Source organism: Excalfactoria chinensis, chromosome Z (assembly GCF_039878825.1).
Source record: "Excalfactoria chinensis isolate bCotChi1 chromosome Z, bCotChi1.hap2, whole genome shotgun sequence".
NCBI lineage: Eukaryota > Metazoa > Chordata > Aves > Galliformes > Phasianidae > Excalfactoria > Excalfactoria chinensis.
Genome location: NC_092857.1, coordinates 73,178,488 through 73,201,459, shown reverse-complemented (window position 1 = coordinate 73,201,459; position 22,972 = coordinate 73,178,488). Strand labels below are relative to the sequence as shown.

General features: G+C 41.1%; 1 protein-coding gene across 1 annotated transcript in view; it reads left to right on the top strand.

The window, feature by feature from the left end:
- The window catches only part of PRDM6 (PR/SET domain 6), a 68,428-nt gene that overhangs the window by 5,380 nt on the left and 40,076 nt on the right, over window positions 1-22,972 (top strand). Inside the window, exon 2 of the mRNA XM_072360282.1 lies at window positions 3,128-3,435. Coding sequence (XP_072216383.1) covers window positions 3,128-3,435 — 308 coding nt within the window. The remainder of the gene's footprint in view (window positions 1-3,127; window positions 3,436-22,972) is intronic.

Genomic DNA, 22,972 nt, shown 5'->3' with positions numbered 1-22,972 from the left:
TCACAGCCCTGTCTCAGAAAACAGCCCAGAATCCTTTTTCTTTTCCACACTATGTGCTACTTTGTGCTATTCGCAGGGGACACTCCTGATCCTTCTTGTGAGAATGTGAGCAAGACCAAGTCTGCTCTCATAAAGGACTTCCTTCTGTTGTCCCGGGGGGCAAAGCAGTCCATGCACTGGGGTTCTGCAAGCAGACTGCCCTTAAATGGCTGGTATGGCACTACAGAAAGTGCATCTGCATCACAGCCTTCCATGCATTGTTAGGCAAGGCACAGAAAAGAGGTGCACTGGCTTTTTATTGAAGCAAAGTAAACTGAGCCTTGCAGGGCTCCCAGTCCTTGTAGTGCTTATTTATTTTTTATTTATTATTTTTAAAATTAAATAAGAACTTGATCTGTATGAACCACGCAACTCAGAAGAAATTCAGTACTGAAAGGCAGGCTCCCTCCTTCTCATCAACAAGACACAAGCCAAAGCAGTTTGAGAAGATGTCCCATTTTCCAAACCTTCAGCTTTGGCAGGACAGAGGGAAAGGAGCACAGCAGGAGATAAGATACTGCAGCTGCCAAGCATTAAGACGTTACCAGTGTTTTTGGACAGCAGAAAATAAATAGCACTATGTGTGACTTTCTGCAAGGGTAAATGACAGTGACATGGAGTTTGTTTACACTCCTCTTTGATTTCTTAATCTCTTTTCACTAAGATGTAGAAATAAAATGTTTTATCAGCTCATCTTGTCAGAAAGAAGTGAAGAAATCCTCGTCATGGGCAGTTACTACAAGTCGTGTGCCTGAAAGTATTTGCATGTCTGGAAGTAGGATGTAGGGAAATGACACCAAAGTGGCCTGAATGGAGTCACGAAGAAGCCTTTGCATGTCCAGTGTCTGTTGCTACAGGGACTCAGTGTCTCCAAAACAGCCCCTGGTAACTGGGCACCAGGAAGGAGAATTATGTGTGTTAAGATAGCCAAGAAGCATGGGCAGACTGCATCGAAGGGCCTGCCCTGGCTGCTAATGGACGTCGTGGTTAGGCATCCTCCCAGTAAGCCCTCACTTTTTCTGCCCCACATTTTCACTCTTAACTTGCACGGTAACATGCAAGATTAATTTAAAGTGTGCTCAGATGCCGTCTTGTTTTGTTTTGTTTTGTTTTCCCATGTGGAATCTCCTCCTGCATGCTCTGGATGTGATCAATTTTGTTGCCACCTTTGAGGTCTTTGGAAATGCCCAAAACACACAGCTGCTTGGTCATGGGATTCTGAGAAGGAAAGAAAGACGTGGTGCTGATACTTCCATTTCCAAATTAACTGCGGAAACAACCTCGAGCCCCCAACATGTGTGTGCTGCCTTTTATCCATCAAGCCTAGGGATGGCTGTAGGAACATTGGCTGCATAGCAAACTTCTCTCAGAACTTGCCAGAACCTTGTCCCCAGGATCCTGCCAACTTCAGCCTCCAGCCACCCCTATCTGATGTGGCCAAGCATGCAACCCATGCTGCAGCAGTGGCTTAACCCCACAGAAGGGTCTCATGCAGTGGGGTATTTCCTTAATAAACAGCTCCAGCACCATGCAGCGGTGTTTGGTGCAGGCTGGTGTCCTGCAAGGCTACACCTAGCGTTGTACTGCTGAGCTGGGCTCCTGTGGGCTGCAGTGTGCAGAGCTACCACGGAGTACAGATCTGTGCCCCTCTAAGGGACTCACAGGAAGGCATAGCAGACCCTCAGAAAACAAGCTTCCATGTATAGCTTCCCAACAGTGACACAGTTCCAAACTCAGCGATTTTTGTGTCAGAGAGGTGGATGGGGAACAGGGCTTAAAAAGCCTGTCTAAAATTTGAGAACACAAGCAGAGGCTGCAGCTTAAACACACAGCTTTCAGAGTTCTTTGTCAGCTTTTACTGAGCAGAGGAAGGTTCCCTTCTGAGGGCTGTGAAGGGAGGAGAAGGCCTGCCCAGCACAAGTGTGCCCACCGTGGGGTGAGGCATAGCTGCATTGCTCCTGCTGGGAGCTGGAGCTGTGACCACAGCCATCAGCCAGCACGGGGCTGCGGCTCAGAGCATCTGCTCCCACAGCAAGATCTGCACTGCACTTGTGTAAAGCTGGGTGTCAAGCTACGAGAGAAAAGAAATAGGAACTGCCATGGCAGTACTACAGTATAGTTGCTGTTTTCCCTATTTATTTGCATTTCTGGAATAAATTTGTACGGAAACTTTTCCAGTAATACAGAAGTGAAATGTATGGAAGAGAGTAACCTACTTCAATAGATTTATTGTTGTGTTAACTCAGCATACCTCTGGAGAAATGGGTTTCCCGAGCATGAAACATTTTCCTGGAAGTGGTGCATTCATGGCATGTTCAACAGTGTGTAACGGAAACAATTTACCAAAATTTCCTTCGCTCAGAAAAGAAAAATCGCAGTTGGATCTTCCCAAAATAGAGCAACCATCATCCGTTAGTCACGCAGTTAGGGAAATTAACGTCTTTGTAAAAACCATCTTTCTTCTTCAGAGCTGCTCACCAAGCCAGGCGAGCTGCTCAGAGCCTGCATGCAGAATCATTAGCGTTGGAAAAGACCTGCAGGATCAACCAGTCCAGTCATCCGCATAGTGCCAAAACTGCCCACCTAACCGCGTCCCTCTGTATGCAGCAGGCAGAGACCCTCTGGGCCAAGCACATTTTCCATGCATGTGACAAGGAGAGATGATATTTGCCATAAGATATTAATGCCGAGATTAGACGTGGTTATGAGAAAGCAAATGTCTGCGTACGCTCCTGTTCGCCATTCATGAAGTCCTGCTCTAAACAGACACGCATTCAGATGTCCACTCTGTAAAAATCAGAGAGAATGTTCTTCTACAAAAAGGCTGAAATTAAATCCTGTTCCAATCAAACCAAGCTGTGGCCAGGCATTTGGAAGGCACTTGCCAGGCGTTATTGTTGGTGCATGTCAGGGTGAAACGCAACGGTGTGGCTTGCGCAGATGTTTTGCTACCCAGAAAGTAAAACCTGATTGTGGTGGCCTGGCAAAGCAGGGGACGGCCACTGCAGCGCGCCAAGGGGCACAGCGTGATGTGGGCTGTGGGGTGGGACTTGTCAGCACTGTGCTAACAGCTTCCCTCTGCCCGCAGGGTGCGACATGTGTGCCGACAACCGCAACGGCGAGTGCCCCATGCATGGCCCGCTGCACTCCCTGCGGCGCCTGGTGGGCACAAGCAGTGCAGCTGCAGCTGCCCCACCACCAGAGATCCCCGAGTGGCTTCGAGACCTTCCACGTGAGGTCTGCCTTTGCACCAGCACCGTGCCTGGCCTGGCCTACGGCATCTGTGCAGCACAGCGCATCCAGCAAGGCACCTGGATTGGGCCCTTCCAGGGCGTCCTGCTACTGCCGGAGAAGGTCCAAGCAGGAGCCATCAGGAACACTCAGCACCTCTGGGAAGTAAGTCACTGCCTTTGTTCCTTGTAGAGATGCCTGTTTGGAAACAGAGTGTAACTGTAGTTTTACGGAGTGAAAGCAGAGGAAAACAGATCAACAGTGTAAGTCTGCTAACCCAGCGGGTTTGGAAATGTAGCCAAAAGTCTTGACCTGCTGATGGCACCCAGAAAGCCATTGGCACCTTCAGAACTCCATAGCACACATGGCAGAGCCAGTCGAGGCAGGTGCTGTGGCTCAGAGCAAGGAGCTATGGCTGGGGGTTGCAGCACATAGTAGTTCTGCTGTTATCATCTGAGAGGCAGGAGCTGCCAGAGCTGCCAGTCCGCTGTTCCAGCCATGTGCATCACCTGGGTGTGTGGGTGAGGACACGTGCTGTGCCCCAGCGCAGTCTGCAGGCAGTGCATGGAGCTGCTGCACCTCCAGGCATGCCTGCTTGCTCACAGCCCAGCCCTCCTGCAGCCCCGTGCTGGCCGTGGGTTCTCCTAGAGATGCTTCTGACACTTACGTGTATTTCTGTTTGTCACCATCTTAGCGAGGGAAATGGTGATAGCTGCCGTGTTCAGGCTGTGGTGGGTTGGTTTGTTTCACAATGAACGCTAAATAATCTGCTGTGGTTTGGCAGAAGAGCTCATACAACCTCCTTCGTGTTCCTTTGACCACAAAGGGACAATGGTGGCCTTTACTGGTCGTGGCCATGCACACTGTGTCCCACAGAGTGCTGGATTCCCATGCTGAGAGTAGTTAGTGCATGGATGCTGATAATGTTGTATGGTTAACTAAGAGAAAAGAGATGGTATTATGCACAAGCCTCACAGATAATGGGGAACAAGTGCAGTCCTTGTGTGTATCAATACTTCTAATTTCTAAGAGCAGCCTCCTGTCTACCTGGCCTTTTGCCATCAATTCTCTGCTTTGTCCTGGCAGGAGTTATTTCTTAGTTAAGTTCTCCATAGCCACAGTAATTCACTGTCAGAGCGGCTGCCACGAAGAGGCAGTAGGAGTGTGCCTATAGGTCTGCAGGTGGCATTTACCCACTTAGACCAAGTCAGAACCTTCAGGAAACCAGGGCACATGCAAGAAATCCACAAAGATAGCAGGACATCTTCTATTGCCTTTAGTGGGTGCGAGTGAAAGGGAATGGATGCTCAAAAGAAATTTGATGTTGTGAAGCTGGTTTTGTGTGGTACTCATTCATGGAAAACCTGTGCATGTTGAGATGGTCAGTTCTTTGGGACTGACAACCATCTCTTTTTTTTCTTCATTTTCTGTTTTTCATGCTACCTGGCATACATGACCTGTTTCCATTAGCTGGAACTCCTATGAAATTCCTCTGTGCAGATGAATAGTAATAACACATCAGGGGGTTGCCTTGAAGTATTTGCTCAAATGAGTCACTGTGGCAAAAGAGAATGTTTCGCATTAGAGTGCAAAAGATCTGTCCTGGTGCACACCTAAAGGTACTCCATGAAATGCTGTGTGTCTTGGAATGGGCTTTTTTGCTGCTTTCTGAAGAGATGGTATTCCTCTGTTATACTGGCTGTTATTAAATTGGGCTTACATCTGTTTCTGACAAAGCCCAATTATTACAACGAGAGCATTATTTTGTTGTCAATCTTTCTTTCTTTTTCCTTCTTTTAGTGTAACTTTATAATGACTTTGAAGTTTTATCATGCTTAAGCTGCTTTAAACTACTTTAGTTATGAGAATGCTAAGTAATAAAATAAACTTGCCAGATCACTGACTTACATAAACTATTGAAATTCAGAGAAATAAACGGAGTCAGAGGATTGCTTATTAATTTTAACTACTGACGTTGTCCATTAAAAATTAGATTAATTCCATATGATTCAATTGTATGCAAGTTAAGTTACAAATATTGGTGTTTTTTTAATGGGCAAAAATTGCCTGATTTCAGGTTAGCTTAAAGACTGTTGAAAGCAGTCAAGGGAGGAGTTGGGATGGGGTGTGGGAAGTGTCTGTGGGAAATCACCAAAAGCAGAGAAGAAAAAGACCTCAAGAAAAAATAAGATATCCAGACTCAGGCCACCAGTGAGTGTCCGCTGAGTTTTTGCATGGGTTTGGTCTTCAGTTCTTAACAGACAACACAGATTTCCTGCTGGCTAGCAAAAAGTGAGAGTGTGTGTGTATTTTAAGTGATTTATCTTCAAAATAAGAATTCAATTTAGTTTTTTAGAGGGGAAGTTTCATAGGCAGCTCACGGCCTCAGATTATTTCTGCTAATGCCAAAAATTGTTAGCAAAGAATAACATACCCCAAGCATTAGCTAAACATAAAGCTTTGGCCATTCCTTATTTATTTTGACTTTCAATTCAGTATGTTTTATCTATCAGAGAAGTAATGTTTAATAAAGGAAAAACATAGTTAAATAAAGTCAGCAGAAAGTGTGTGGGGGTTTACAAAGCTGAGCTATGAAAATAAATAAAAGCAATAGAAAGTACGCATTTGAATAGCCGGTATTCTTTTATTCTATATGGTGTAGGAGTGTGGATTAAGTCACTGGAAGTGTTAAAGGAGTTTCTTGCTGTTGTCCCTCTTTAAGCTGTGACTGCAGTAAATTCTCCATGAATCTGCCCAATATGGCTACGAATACCAGTATGACTACAGGTCTGTTATTCAGCTGTAGGTCTTGATGGACCTCATGGACATAGATAGTTTTTCTTAGTATTGTAAACGGCTTTCTAACATATTTTCTTTGTCGCTGCATTTCAAAGTAAAGTTGGTAGGTATTTGTTTTCATTTACAGCTCTGTTTTTCAGCGTACGCCAGATAAACAGAATCACAAAGACTTTCAAACATAGTTACTAATCTGGCGGCTTTTTCTTTTTATTTTTTTTTTTTTTTCAGTTCTCTTTGTTGTGGGAAACATCAAGAAAACACTGCATTTGATGTATAGTTCAACACTATGGAAATATGCTTTAGTCTGTCTGCACAAGCGTTCCCACCATGCACTCAGTGTTTGCTTTGTATGTAATCCATATCGCATAATGTACAACAACTCAGAGTGAATTACATACCGTTCCATTACCTCACAAAAGGCCTTGACACCTATGGGTGTTCATGGGAAATTATAGAGTTTTCTAGCAATCAGCCAAGATGATTTTTTATAGCTTACAAAAAGATCTGCCCTTCAGAAAGCCAAAAATATTAGTCATTTTTAGTTGCGGCTCTTTTTTCCCCTTTGGCCCACTTCTACCCAATCCAGAGTTTGCTTGTATTTTATAAAAATACAATAAACTCTGATTTGTTTAAAACAAAAACAGGGCTGGGTGTATTAAGTAAACACTCCCTTTGGTAACACAGACATTTATTCCAGTGCTGCTTGATAATATTTTGGATTTTTATTTTATTTTATTTTTTCATTTTGAAGTAATGAGAACAATCCTTTTGTTATTTCAAAGAAAACAGAGACTTTCTCAGCAATTAGGTCCTACTGATGAGAGTGAGATAATTTTCCCCTAATGTGTTTTCTAATAAGGGATTGAAAAGGCAAACTCGATTCCAACATATACGAAAACATTATCTCAATTATTAATGTGTCCTTATTCCCTGGAGATAAATTAATCTAGTTGCGCATGGTTTCCCCTTTCTGTTTAACATCAAAATTTAATAGGAGTAGACTTAAGGAATGTATATGATATACACTTAGCATTCTAATAGAATAAAATACAAGGTTTAAAAGGCATATGCATTTTAGTACCCAAAGTTTTTCAGGCTCAGATCTTTAAACCATGAGTTCTGGAAATAGTTAATGACTTTCCCCCCGCGAATACAGCTTAAAGGAAAAAGGTTTTACTGACAGATGTATCAAAGGATGGAATCCTACCATTTCCTTTTCTTAATTTGCCCAATAAACAGTTTGCTGTCCTTCTTGTTTTTCTGTTCACTAGAGATGAAATAGTCCCTTTTTGTGGAATAGCCTAACAGTATCAGATACATTATTTCACTTTATTTTAACTTGACTTTATTACATTATTATTTTTTTAAATATATGTATATATTTTTTTCATTTGCTGCTTTGCTGTTTTTTTTTCCAATAATGTGCAAAATGTACATACAGAGTGATGTCCATCGGTGCACATGTCATGGTAATAAAGTGCCGGCTGGGAACTTAGCAGCCTCCTTGTGCCTCAGCTGAAGTCAAAGAAATCATTGCCTTTGACTGCACCCAGACCCATAATGTGCATTTTGCTGGGGCACATGCTGGCCAGAGTCCATGTGGTGGTACCTTCCACTGCTGTCCAAATTAATCTGCAGAGAGAATCCCTACCTTTCCAATGGAGGACTCATTCCAGTTATGTTGATAGATTTGTATTTAAATTCTCAAGGCTGTAGTTTTGGGATAAATTCACTGCTACAGCAAAGCACAAGGGGATAGAATTATGTGCATGCCATAGTTCTATTATGAAGTGAAAATTATGTTTCTCGGTAATCCATCATCTAGTATTCTAGACTGCTTGTCAGCCCTGTTTCAAATATGTCATGTTCATGAAATTCAAATAATTCTGGCTTAAAAAAAAAAAAAAAAAAAGCTTGCTGATACTACTATTATATCTTAAATTATGCAGATTAACAGCTGCCATTCTCTTGATGTTTTATTTTGCCTCTCGATGGTGTTCAAACCTTGCATTTACTTTCTGTTACGTGATCACAGTAATTTTTACACTTACGTGGATGCTGAATTCACACACTGCCTACTGGAAACGTCCCCGGTGTTTTATTCAGTACCTTACTGAGCCGAATGTTGTTAGAGTATGTTCAGCATAACAGCTCCTTTCGTCTATGTGCCTTAGAAGAAAATCACACTAAGTTGCTATAAAGCAACTTGCCTACATTACTATTTTTGTATCGCTTAGTATCACATATTTCCATTTTTTTTTTCTTTTTGAGTTATGGAGTCAATCTAAAGTTATTTTGATCCCAAATACAAAAGCTTGCTTATGTTTGATAATTCTTGTTCTTAGGAAAACTAAAGCCTTTTTCCTTTAGAAATCTTGTGTGATTGATAAGACACCCCATCTTTATATAACTCAGTATCTTCAGTATATTTATTCCACATAAACAAGGTATTTGTTGTATGCCAGAGCAAACAAGTATTCCTAAGAGCATATGCAAGAAAAGAAAATAAATCTCATTTTGTTTCCTATTTAATGAAAGAAAGCATGGAATAAGATTTGGTGGGCAGTTGCATACCATCCCAGAATCTCAGCACTGTTACAGAAAACAAAAACCCTGAGGGCAGCCCCAAAGATATGCATGGACAGAGGAGTCTTGGGAAAAATAACAGCAGCAAACCCCATGATCCAGACTGCGAGGCCATGCAGTGGCTGTCTGTTTTTCCATAGCATACACAGTCACCTTGGCAGTTATATTATGTAATGCACAGAAGTGCTGACAACAGAACACAAATAAATATAAAAGTTGATTTCTGTCTTTAGTTGACTGCCTCCTATCTTGTTCTTGTCTCACCCAAATTCTGGAAACATTTTCCCTTCCCTTCCATCCCCTCTTGGTTGCAAAATGCAGTTTTTCCATTGTTGGATAAAATCTACCTTTATAAGGCAATAAATTACTCTCAGTTTACAGTAACATTGGCAGAAAACCATTTCTACCGACTTTTGATTGAATCTGGCTGAAAAACGCAATGTTTTAATGAGATATGCAGGTATCCAAGAACGTATTGCACATTGCAGTATATGCAGGAGATGGATTTGATAAGCCAAAACTGCATCCAGCACTCTTCTGCACGGAGGTGATGCTCAGTAGTTCTCAGAGCTGCCCCAGCCACCTCTTCATACATTCTGTTCCCCCAGTTTGCATGTCCCTGGACATGCCTTGACTTTAAAATGCAGGCTTTAAAATGTCTGCTTAACATAAAAACTGTAAAATTCAGCCTAGCATGTACTTTCCTCCCATGCGTTTGGCACCTTTTTCAGATAAGTTACAGAATTCCATTATCCAAATTGTTACACATGTGTGACAGAGGTTGACCTTTAGTCATGTCAGTCCTTTTTGTGTAGGCCTCAGGCTCCAGCCTAATGGCTCAAAGCCTGATTTACTCACTGTAATAAGGGCAGGAGGTCGAGCAATTGTCAGCTTGCCTGCTCGTACTCGTCTCAGAGCCTGGTTGAAGGCTGTTAACACAAAGCTTTTCAAAGTGAATTTACAACCACCACCACTGACAGAGGCCAATCAGTACACCATAAATGTCAGGTTAGTGAGATTGAGCAGTAAGTAAAGTACTGGCAGCCCACTATTGGCTGAAATCAATTGCTTAAGGTTTACCGAGAATAGCAATCTGTGTATAACTACATTTCTGGAACTCGTTTAAGTATGGAGTGCAAGCCTGAGTGCAGATTAGGGAGAATTACACCCCCCGCCCCCCTTAATATCATCTGTGGCACTGAGCTCCTTATTTTTTTATTCTTCTGCGCTAATGGTGCATGTATTTATGTGATTCATTATCAAAAAGTTGCTGGACCCACTTCTGAACTAAAGAAAAAAAGATTATTTCATGCATGGGGGAAAAGAAATTAGAAGAAAGGTAAAATGGTGTGCTATCTTATCTGGGCAAGGAGGACCAGGCGCTTTTTAAATGTATGGGTTCACTAGGACTGGACTGTCCCAGGGAAGGCTTTTTGACTAGGAAAATGTGGCCTTCTGATGGTATTTTGCTACTGAGAGCTATCACAGAATTCACTGATGAGTGATTACGTACTTGATGGTCTGAATATCCATGAGGTGTAGTTACCCGCAAGACTGGATGTTTTTATCATTTTGTGTAGTGACAGCTTGGACAACAATTCATTTGGCTTTGAAAGCATCAGCATTAAAATGTAGGAATCCATTAAAACGCTGTATGCCAGGATTTATAAATTAGGCAATTTCCTTGATTATCGCAATCATTTACAAAATTGATTATCCCAGTGTGGTATAGGCAGATTTCAGCAGTGATCATTGACAACAGGCATGTCCTCTAATATCTATACTCATTGTTCTCTAAAAGAAAAGCCACTCCACTGCTACTTTATTCTCCATCTCAAGGTCAATTATGCATTGCAAGAAGTCTGCTAATGTAGAAGATCACACATCTTTATAGGAAAACTACATCAGCTATTTAAAGATGGCAATGCTAGCTTGAAAGTGTTTTGTTTTGTTTCGTTTTCTGCTGAATTTTCTTCCCCTATTGTTTGTAATTTGCTTGCTGATGGTCAAGACTTTCAGTTGAATCTGTAGTGCGTATTCTCTTTGTGATCCATTATTGAAAGGTAAATAATTTTGGCAAATTGCAGCTGTAAATATTTATTTGATTGAAGATTTAAAAGTCAATACCGTGTTTTATTTGTTGCATCTTAAAGTTCTAATTAACCAATAGATATAGTGTATAGTAACTTCATTTGGGTCAATTATTTCTGCAAGACATTATAAAGACATTGTGTCACAAAGCAAATACGCTCTCAAAGCTTTCCTATATTAAAACAAATACAATAAAACCACAAAGTGCTAGCTGCCAGCCACAAAACGACAGCTCTTTCTACCTGCATGAAAGCGAGCAATACGCACGCAGTGAAAATCTCCTAATGCTAGAAGTCAAAACGCTGGTGAAGACAGAAGATTATTTTTGCAATTGTACATGTGTTTCAGTTGTAGCCACAATGAGCTAATTTGTGCCAGCCTCACGCAGATCGTAGGCTTCCAGCACTAGTAACCCACCGTTGTTAATCAGCCCTTGCTTGGACAAGATAGCCATTGATGCTGTCAGGAACTTTGATTTAATGGGGTCTCCAGGCATGAGTGAATAACACAGTATCATTTTGATCCCAGTTCTTAAATCATTTTTGTCCAAGACAGGCCTAACATTCTTTCAGAAGCACGGAGCCATCTGCATGTTTGTCTGCTACTGTACATGCAACAACAGTAGTGCACAGTTAGCTTAAAGGTACCTTTGAATGAATGTTTTAATTTGACTTAAGAATAGTATTTCACCATGAAGAAAGGAAGGATTGCATTGCTAATAATTGTGTAGTAGTACCTTTTATTTAGTTGAATAAATATTAGCATCAAATAATATTTTTTGTACCTTGTCAGAAATCTGTAATTCATGCATTTATTGTTCATACTGTATTGCATGTATGTTTCATGGATTTATTAAGGTGTACATAAAGAATTCAATATCTTAACAGCAATTCAACCTGGCATGTTTTGCATAAGCAATTTAGGAATTTCAGATCATTTCTGAAGACGTTTTAATTTCATCCATTAATTTCATCAGCTTGAGAAAAGTGATTTTATCAGGAGTATGAAAACTCCTACTGAAACAGATGCCTCAGGAAGGCTTTGTTCTTCATGCCATACACCTGAAAGAGAACACTGTAAGAATGTTCAGCATTCATTACAATCCTAATGACAGTAATAATAGGAACAGTAATAATAAAAACAACATTAATAATCCTAAATTAAGCGTCATGTATAAGGCAAATGAAGGATGCAAAGGTAAGATTCATGACTGTTACCCAGGCCAACCGTCCACTTGTGTAAAGACCAGTGCTTCTTAAAAAATTATCTTTTCTACTTCCTGCCCAATGTCATGTCAGCAGACACTATGGAGAGCAAGGAATTAGGTTTTGCCAGAGAGAACTTTAATCAAGAGAACTTTAATAGCAGGAGGGTTTGGTGGCTGATGTTATATTTACCACACCATTTTACAAAGAGTTCCAATTGAAATTAAAAAAGAAAAAGAAAAAACAAGAAAGCCAGCAAAACACAAAAAACAACCTTCTCTATTCAGTATTCTTTTCTACTTCCATTTTAAGTTGTCTTGAGTTCTGTCCCCACTTCTGTTACTCCAGTAAAAGCAGATGAGTTAGATCCCCGGTTACTCAGAAAAATGAGCAGGACTTCCATAGTTGCTTTTTGTTGTTGTTCATTTGTTAGTTTCTGGAAGATCAGCTGCTATTCAGTCACATCTTAATTTCCAATTGGAAATGTACAGTTATACTGAGCTACAGATATTTCCTTGGTTTTGTGTTAATTCATTTTGCTGTGACCAGCAAGACTGCAGTGAGAGCTGTGGACACAGACATTTGTTCACCTTCAGTGCGGTGAAAATCAGAAGATGCCTACTCTACGTTGTGTGTGCATTTTGTGATAATACCACGTTTCTCAAAGCAGTGATGAGCAGTGGAGCAAACTGTGATACTAGTCAGCTAAAGTTAGGTCTGGACAGTTGCAATAAAGGTAAAGCTCGTCCTGGCTGCTCTTACGTGTGTCAATTTTGAATTCAGAAACGTGTTGTTTCTGAGGCCATCATAGGTTGTCTCTGTGTTGCTGGGGTCTGCTCTCCAGTTCTTGAACAATACCACAGACAACTCTGAAGTGGCATTAAAAAAGGAAAGAAAAAGTCACTGTTTGGTTGCGTATTGATCACAGTCTCTAGCTGAGACTATTGAAGCTTTCCTGTAACAGCCATTTCCAACACCTTCATCCAGTGAATGCTAAACAGTGCTCCAAGGAGATATTGTCTGCAGCATACTGCTTTAGGCAGCCCAACATAGAGCACCTACTGCTTACAAGCCTTGGCTCTTTAACGTCTCAATTTTTAGAATCATAGAATCACCAGGGTTGGAAAAGACCTCTAAGATCCTGCAGTCCAACCTGTCACCAGCATTTCCCACTAACCCACGTCCCTCAGCACAACATCTAAACATTTCTTGAGCATCTCTGGGGTTGGTGACTCCACCATCTCCCCAAGCCGCCCATTCCAGCTGCCTGCTGAATGAAACAGCTCCTTCACACTCAGCGCTACTTCCTGGGAGAATACAAATTGTTCAGCTGTCACAGGGTGGTGAAGCATCCTTGCTGGAGCAGCATTAAGGAAAGCAGATTAGAGTACTGACAGGAGTTCAGATATTTCCTGGTTATTTTGAATGCCATGCTGTTTTTTCTCATTGGCCATGTTTTCAGCTTGAATCGAACGCTCTGCAGGATTTCTGTGATGAAATCCTTCATGGACATACGCTCACATATATATTGATGGAACTAGACATACAAACTAATTTTTTTTTCACAGTGCTAAGCACTGCCATTTACTAACATTTAAACTGCCTTGCCTCTGTACAGTCAACCCATGTATTTGCTGTTACTGCTTCTCCATTCCATACAAAGGTAGATGAGGGCTTCCTTAGTTCCACCAGGTAGGCTTCCTAAAAGCAATAGTTTTTGCATTTTGACCAGATTTTGTCCTTGACTGCTTAAAACTGGGTGCAGAATTAGCAGGTGGCAGTGAATCAGTCTCACAAAACCTTCTGTGAGCTGCTGTCAAGAGATCTGACTTTGGACTGGAATTTAAGCTAGTAAAAAATGGAACCTGCGGTTTCTGCATTCCTAGAAGAAAAGTGTTTTTCTTTTGTCAGTATGGTTTTATTTTTCTCTTGCAAGCGGTGAAAAGACCAAAAGATACCTCGTCTTTCAGAGCAAACATTCCGAGAAGGATTTGACATTTCGTGGCAAAGTATTTTGTTTTTTACAATTTATGACATAGGACCATTCTCCATTTCACAGTAGGAAAGCTGCTGGATAGATTGGTTAGGTGCCTCTAGATGGCACACACTGGTAAAATTCAAGAAAGGGATACTAACAGTCAGTGATTTTTTTTTAAATTATTATTATTTTTTTATTTTTTTTAACTAGAGCAAAAATACAGTGAGGATATTTAATCAAAACAGATAGGTCATAGGAAAAAAAGTTGTCTTTTTACCGAGTTTATTATTTTCATGGTAAAAAAGAAAAAAAAAGAAGAAGTGGAGGTTGCAGGTTAGTAAATTACCTTTTTAAACTAAAATGCATAAAAAGTTATATGAAACTTACAAATTCCACTTAGTGCTACTGCAGCCTTTTGGAGCAGCTGGTGCAGCGCACCCATCCAAGACCTCAGCTCTGCTTTCAGCAGTGCTCTTGTTCCCAGCTTTCCCTGCTCCCAGACGTGCAGATTGGCTGGTTTGGGCATTTCAGCAGAGAGAAGTGCTTACTGAGAATCCAGAGGTCTCGTTTTTGTGTTCTGACCAAAGCTTTTCATTGGACTGGACTCCTTCTGTTTTTCATGGCCCAACACAAAGAATTCAGTTTGCTGTCAACCTTCAAGCATATGTAAAGGTCAGAAAAAGAGAATAGGAAGCTTAGTTTCTTACAATCTGCAATTACAACGAGAACCAAAGTGAAGATGAGCATCAGCATTTCCTTAGACCACGCATTAATAATCACTAAGATCTTAAGGAAAAAAGACTGGTTACAGTATTGATGTTCAAATCTTTGCATCCAAGTTTTCTGATTTGAATTTCATTCTCCTTCCTTTTCTGATGAAACCACGATCCCGGTGGTGTTCCTGGGAGAAGAGGTAGCCTCTTCAGAACATTGGTTTGCTTCCCTTGTTTGTGCAGAATGGTGTCCACTGTATCCCCCGCCCAGAGGTCTGGTGAATTTCTAGCAGCAAGAGTCCTCCAGCAGCAAGCACATGGCCTGTGCTCAGGGCTGTCTTAGACATGCAGTGTCGCATTAGAGGAGGCTATATATCTGAGCCTGGGTGGGCTCAGACAGCAACCCTGGCTAAACAGCCATTTGACCTTGGGGTCTGCCACTCCCAACAAAAGATGGCTGTGGGTCAGGCTGAGGTCTACAGCCTCCCTTTCCTCCAGCAACCACATTCGTCTGCCTCTTTTCTTAACCTCTGTGGGTTTTTTTTGTTTATTTAATCAAATGTTAATTTTTATGCCCTAATTATCCAAAAAATGATGTATCCCAGAGGCATTAGTATTGCAGGAATTTAGCCTCATTGTGTGAAGCAGAAATTTCCCTTACTTTTATGTACATTTTCAATGTCTGTGGAAAGCAGATGGCGTCTTTTCAGAGATGTAACAACTGTCTTGTTGGATGACTTTAAGGACTTAGTTGGGTCTTCATAGCTTAATCCTTCCTTTGGAGCCTCTATTTCTTCCCCTTTATTACCTGAAATCTCACACATCTTTTGACTGTACATTGTGCTGTCCACTCCTGCCCTACAACCTGCATGTCATAGTGCCTGTGTTTCTGAGCAGAAATACCTTTCAGGACACAACCTGAAGTAATGACGTTAGCTGCCAAAGAGGTATGAGCAATGAATGCCTGCTGCCCTCTCCAGAGCTGAGTAGCACACAGCTTCCATACTACATCCACAGCGGCTACTTGTGGGTGAAAAATTCAGGAAGAACACTCCTTTCTCTGCCACATTTGACCTTCTTGTTATCTGTTTTGAGGGAGGTCAAGCATCGAGAATTTAAACTTACTGCTGCACCCCTGAAGAAAATTGCTGGCTACACTAACAGTTAAACCAAGGCAATTCCATTTCCTGGCCATAATTTATGAATAGATCCAACCTAGTGAAGTTACAGACCACCATGGTGTTCTTTTTACCTTTTTATTTTTAACCTTTTCTCAGTTTTGTTTAACGGTGCCATCATTTTTAATTATTTTTAATTTTGCTACTAAAGTGAAAATCTTATGTTAAAATATTTTTGTGTGATTTTATAGAAAAGTATTTGCTTTTTTTTTTTTTTAATTAATTTCTACAAGAAGACAAACATTGTAGATGCTCCTTTTCATGTAGAAGGTGACTTAATTTATGTGTGCATTAGCAGCAAGCTTGCTGCTGAGGCCAATCATCTCCAGTTCTTGCTGTATTCCTATATAAAGTGTGAAAAAAAGTTCTTTCAGAAGGAAAGCTGGACTGAACGTACATTCTTTATATTTGGTAGATAATTCAATTCTTTTGTTTAGATGTGGCTACAGGCAGCCATTGAAACTCGATATTTAGTTGGTAGATCTCTATAAGTATCAGTACTGAGAAATCTCTGTGTAGAAAAGACTTAGTTGTGAGGCACCCAAGGATCAGATTGGCACAGACTGGAAGTCTAAATTTCTTCCTCCTTCATTGTCTTTGATGGTCAAACCATAGAAATAAAAGAACTAGACAGATCTTCTGCTTCTCCTCAGCAAATTCATGTTTCCATGGAGCTGAAAAAGCAGAACTTTGGATCCTAGGGAAAACTGGGGCAACAGTCTGATGCAGACTGCTAAACCAATGTATTTAAAGAAGATGGAGAGCAGGATAGCAAGGCAATAAAGGGCCAATTAATTTGGAGAAGGAGCCTGGACTCTCTCAGACTGTGACTCTTGCAGAAGATTACTGTCTCTCTCTCTTTGTTCTCAGAGATTACAGGTAATTTCAGTGCTCTCTCATAAGCCAGGCTAGATTTGTCTCATGCGCATTGGAGCGCCGACCACTTTCTGAGCTGCCTTTCTGATGGCAAGCTGTGGATATCCCACAGAAAGTCAAAGCAAACCATTAAGAAATGACAGTGGATTAGTTGTTTTCTTCCTGTCTTCTTATGGTTTTGTGCTCTGGGTTTTTCTCACTCTCTTGTTGATTCAATTAAATATTTTACCTAGTTTAAGATATCAGAATTTGCAAGTACTACAGAAGATATCTTGCGAACATTTTTGAATGAAGAGAGATTACTGGAGATCGTTTGTCTAGGTGTGCTTAGCATTGCAGTAGGAAATATGATACCACAGTAAGGATGGACTATGGTCAGGCAAAAATGGGCACAGTCTTGCTATCTCTCTGGGCTGAGTTGATCAGATACAAGCCTGAATTGGACTGTCATCCTTGTAGGAGCATGTCTGCTGACACAATGTCATTCCCTAGTTCTAGGGAGATTAGTTGGATGGTGCCCAGCCAGTGTTTGTTGTGATGGAAGTGTGCTGGATCTCAGTGCTCTCCAATGTAGCATTGTCCCGTGCTTGCTAGGAAAAATGCACATCACTATTTGGCCAACAGCTCCCTGAATTTTCTGAAGGCTTAAAGATGAGATAGTCTTTCACTTACTTCAGCATTAGGAAGTGTAGTCTAACTGTAATAATGACAGGGCTTCTTACTGGTTCCAGGTAAACCAGTACGAAAAAATTGGTAGTATCATGTCACTGAATTATCTTTGAAGAGCTTCACTGTGACTAGAGACCACAGCCAGAGAACTGTGGGAAAACCAAGGAGGGTACGAGGTGGCTTTGAAGGCAGTCTGGAAGTACCCCATTGGATGGAGCTTAACGGGGCTTAATGTACTCTGTTAATTAAAGAAAAGCTTGACAGCTGACTTGAATTCTTTGTGTGCATTCTCATATATAGAAAAAAATGGCAGATGATGGGCTTTGCTTTTCAATGGGTTTGGAAGGGTTAGACAAAATTCCACAGATTGAAGCTGAAATTAAACAAAATGTGTTTCAAAGAAGAAAATACTAATGTTTTGTGGCAGTTGAACTGTGCTTTGCCTCTTTAAAGCATTGCTGTGTGTGTCTTTCAGAGCTCTGTTGCTCTAGGCTGGGTGACCAGAGCCTTTGTCTTCAGTTTGTGCAGCTCTGAACCTTTGCTTTAAGTCCTAGGCCACTGAAGAGGAGAGCAAGACTGCTGCATCTCCCTGTCTGTGTTTTGCATGAGCAGCACAACCAGACCGCATCGTGTTTGTCTTCAGTGAGGTGGTTCCTGGGAATTTCTTGCCTCAGGTGGCCAGGTGTGCTCTGCTTTGGGCTGGTGGCAGTGATTTGAGGTGTTGTGGGAAAAGACATATTTGTTGCATCGCTTGCGTACTTGTGCTCTGTGCTGGCTGCCATTCACCTCTCAAGGCTTATCATGATGTCTGCAGCTTCAGATGGGGCTGACTCCCGGTTTAGCGAGCCCCCATGCTTATGAGGGCAGCTGATACCCATGGCACACCCGTGCTGTCCCCTTGTATGCATTTTCTTGGATGAAATTTAATGGCCTATGAAGTATAGTCTGGAGTGGATAATAAAGGGATCACTCCTGGCTTTAAAGTCCACGAAGCTATGAAGCCAACCAAAGTTACAGTGTCTGTGTAAACCTTATCAAAATGGAGCTCTGCTCAGTCTCCTAAGTAAGAGTTTCTGTGCCTATAAATTCCTCTCGGCCTCCTTTTCTGACAGAGTGCAGCACATCAGAGGAATTGTCTGATAAAGATGGGGAGAGAGGAGAGGGATTATTATAAAAGCCAGCCATGTGGCTTCTGCCCGGAAGTCTGCATATTTCCCTTGCACATGAATTGGCATATACAGACTGCAGCTTAACCCGGTGCTCCAGAGAAATAATCATGTGGAAGTATGAGCAACAGTAGCTCTCAATTTTCATTCAGCGATCCTATTGCAACAACACTAGATGCAGCCATACACCACAACCCCCACAGCTGTCTCTTTGGCAAACCCTTTGATAAATTGGATCTTGATATTTACAGAATCTATTAAAATACAGCCCATCATGTGTTTGTTTATATGTTGACAAGATGATGTACACCCTGCGGGTCAAGGGTGATGTGAACTGTTTTGGTGTTCTTGTCAAAGCAGCTAAAAAAAGAGCATTTAAATATTTTTTTGTAGAATAATTGTCTAAGAATGTAAGAGCAACATACAGAATTCCTACTTCGAAAAAAATCTCTACTGATCTGACACAAAAATCTGAGCTTGTTATCAATCAAAAAGACTTTCCTACTTCTTCTCTAATATGTTAGAAAATTGGCAGCTCAGATAGAAAAACAAATAGCAAAAATAAACAGAAAGGAATTGATTTAACTACTTGGGTGGCTTACCCAGTGCCATTGCAGACTTTTCACTTGGTCAGTTATTAATTACATATTATTTTACCAAGTGAGGCTATTGCTACACATAAATAAAACATTCCATAGCATTCTCTCAGCTTCACTGTTATTAGACTGTATTCTCATGAAGTGTAATAAGCGCTGAGATGACCTTCTGTACAAGAATCTCTTTCCATCTCATATGTTTATTGCTTGCTTTTTTCAGTGTCTTGGAATCATGTGCCTCAGGAATAAATGAGACCTATTCCTGTCTCATCGTAAAGCTAATACATGATACAGTGTAAGAAGGAAATAATGGAAAAGAGTGGTTAAAGAAGATGAGATTCAGATGAATAAAAACCCAGTTCACTCAAATGGGTCATAGACATATGAAAGTGTTGGGATATCCAAATAGTTCACTCTGTGCTGGACAGCCACTGTGTTTTGGAAAGGAATATGTGCATTGTGAAGTAGAATGGAGCTAGGATGGAAAGCTGAGAGAGCTGAAGGGTGAGTAAAGCCAGGAGAGGGAAGAACTGTCTCTAAGCAGGTTAAGAAAGCAGTGACTGGGGGCATTGCCAGTGAGGTACATGAGGTGTCTGACCTCTTCTCAGATGTTTTGCTGAAGAGATGGTAGGGTTTGGAGTTATTCTTCCTGAAGGGGACAGGTTGAGATGGTTTGGTTTGGTGGGAGCTTATTTCCATGCACAGTGGGTCCTAGGAAGTCTGACCTCTGGACCACTCATAGAAAAACAAGGACATCAGGCGCTTTTTCCATTAATATTACAGAAAAAAAGGGTTGGGGTTTTTCTGAGATAAAATACTGCTAGTTTTTGTTTTGTTTTGTTTTGTTTTGTTTTGTTTTTTTTCCCCTTATTTGCCTTTTTTCTTCTGTTACATATTTCCAAGTCCATTTTGCCAAAAGAAAAAAAAGAAGAAGAAAAAGTGCTTATAACTTTGTTTCTAAATGCAAGCCAAGAACCTCCTTCATATATCTGGGAACTTCTCCATTGCCCTTTACTCCTTCAGCTTGCTTTAACCTTGCCCCAGAAGCAATAATTTAAACATTTCCCTCCTTGGCTTTCTTAATATTTATTTATTTTTTAATTTATTTATTTATTTTTTGGTTAGGAGTGCCATCAGTGGTCTTGTTGCAACTCAGTAGCCTGCAAACAGTTGCCAGAAGGACGTGAGATGATGGTACTACCAAAAGCAAAGATCGTCAGATCATTTGCTCACACAGGATACATCTCATTCGTACAATGAGGTGTCAAGCTGAATTATTTCTGAATGAGCTATGGTGTCTGCATGGCACAATAGGGCTGATTTCTCAATATTGTTAGTGCAGATGCATCATTGCAGTGTGCCCAGGTGTGACACATTAGGCTGCATAATGCAAGAAAGATTTGAGATGCTGCTCCTGAAACCAGTCAGATCAGAGACCAGGGCTGTGAGCAGGGCTCTTGATTAGTCTGAATTCAAGGTGTTACTGCTCTAAGAAGAAGGGGGGAAAAAAAGGTGTCTCAATTTGCCCTTTCTGTTGAAAAAAATGAGCTGTTTATTTCAGTGGTCTCTAATTAGGTATCCTAGATCTTTCATCTGTGTGATGTGTGTCATTAAACTTCTTCATCCTTCCCTTCCTTTCCCCTTCCCTTTCCCCTTCCCTTTCCCCCTTTTCTCTTCCCCTTCCCTTCTTGCAGTGCAGGTTATATTCCTGTAAGCTTGAACTGGAATTACAGACAAGTGTCACCTTTGCATTACATTATCCAGATTTTCCAAGTTTGTCAGACTGAATGCTCTTTGGACAATGTTTCTGACAGTTTAATTAATTATAATGGAAATATAGCAAAATGCTCATGCCTTTAACTGTATTCTTTGGCAAGTATTGCACTTTATGAAGAACTTCATAACTCTAAAAAGGAAAAAAAAAAATCCAATATATTAGTTAGGCTTTTTCATTATTATTAATGGTCTTTGTTATGTGCTTCCTTATGTGGGAAGCAGACTTTCAGACAAGAAAAATGAAAACAAGAACAAAATAAAAGTCTCTTGCTAAAGGGCTCAGCTCTCAAGAGCAATGCGAATGGAACAGCACCCATTCAGTGAGCGTGTTCAGAAATAAGGAGGAATGGTTTGGAGTTTAGTCAGTGCTTTTAGGTACTGGCTACAGGATCAGGGCTTTTTGTTTGTTTGTTTTGTCCAGAAAAAGAGAAAACAGCCAAGTAACCAACTTGTAAGAGCGGTTGCTTCCACAGGAGGCTATTTGTCCAAGGCTTCCTGGTGGTCTGCAGGACCTTGCAAAACGTTCTGCAGATTGCTTGGAGAACTGAGTTCAAAGCAGTCTCCCTAGGTGGTTCATTTGTGAGCTGTATTTCAGCACCATCGTGACAGATGCTTTCCCTTACACAAGACAGGACCTGCACCGTGCTTTGTGTTGGCATTCCGTGAAGATTTCCACATATCCAGTGGAGGATGGCTGTGTGCTCATCAGACACTTGCTTGCAAGTGTCACGTTTGTGTACTGTATATTCAGCTTGTCTATGAAGTCTTATCGTAGCTGAAAGCAAGTATCAGTATTGGGTATGGATACAGATTGCCTCAGCATCCCCAGGCCTGGCCTTCCTTGTAGATGGTCGCAGTGCCTGGATAATAATAATGTTAACAGGGGCCAGATGACTCTACTACATAGTTTCATGCAGTCTTGGTTTTCTGTCTTCCAAGTTATGTGGTGCATTCTTCGGTGTTTAAGTTTCTGATTGCTTACACTGTAGTGAGCACCAGGAAGATTTTCTCTCTGGTTAGGTTTGGCTGGAGAAATGGAGTTGATCCTTCACTTCAGACAAAACTGAATGCCCCATCAATCCTATTCCTATTTTGCTAGCCCAGTAGTCATAATCTAGTGATAAAAAAATCTTTACACAAATCTTCCCCCCACCCATCCTTCAAAAGCATGAGAACAACCAGTGCTATGAAAATGGACGATGTTTTGAGCTCTAAACAGCAAGCTCTATCCACACTGCGGCATCTTGTATCCCATCATATTTGCACGCTCTCTGTCACTAAGATGTGATACTGATAAATACCTAGTCTTAGTTGGTTAGCCTTGCTTGTGGAGCACTGCTTGCTGTAGGAACTTGTTTCTCTTCATTTTCTCAGTGGAGACAAACAACACTGGGTCACTTAACCTTAGCTGGTAAATGTTATGGTCAACGAGCCTTTGTGTCACTAAAAACTGAATTTCCACTTGATGTGAGCAAAGGAAATTATCAGTTTGCCTTAATGTCAGTTCACCTTTAAGAGAACGTTACGCTGTGGCCAAAGATGCACACCTCTGAGCAGATAGAAGTTACCTAGCTTTAATCAAGGCAGATATTTCAGCCCCGTGTATTGTGTAATTCCAGCAATACTGAGCTTGCCTTTGGATGCAAAACTCACATTAAAGGCTCAGTAATTAGCCTTTGGTACATACATGCTTAGGTTTACCCTGTTATTAGTGGCTCGGATAACTAATTCACACCTAGAGAATGAATCTTTCTGCATCAGTCACTTCAGCTGCAGTGCAGACATGCACTAAGTCAGTGAAATTTAACATTTGTGATTATGCTTGACATATACAAAGGCAAAACTGCATTGGTATCCTCTCCCTTGCAATGCACCTGGTTTGTCTACTAAAGCAAAAACTACTTAATTTAAGCATTTGTTCCCAATTGTAGCCACCAGAAGGTCAGAAGAAGTTCAGAACTGCATGATGGAGTTTATCTACTTGTTTGGAAGAATGATCTGGTCATTGCCATAACCAGCTTTTGTAAATTGTTTTGGTTGTACAATGTAGGATCTTCATATTAATTCCA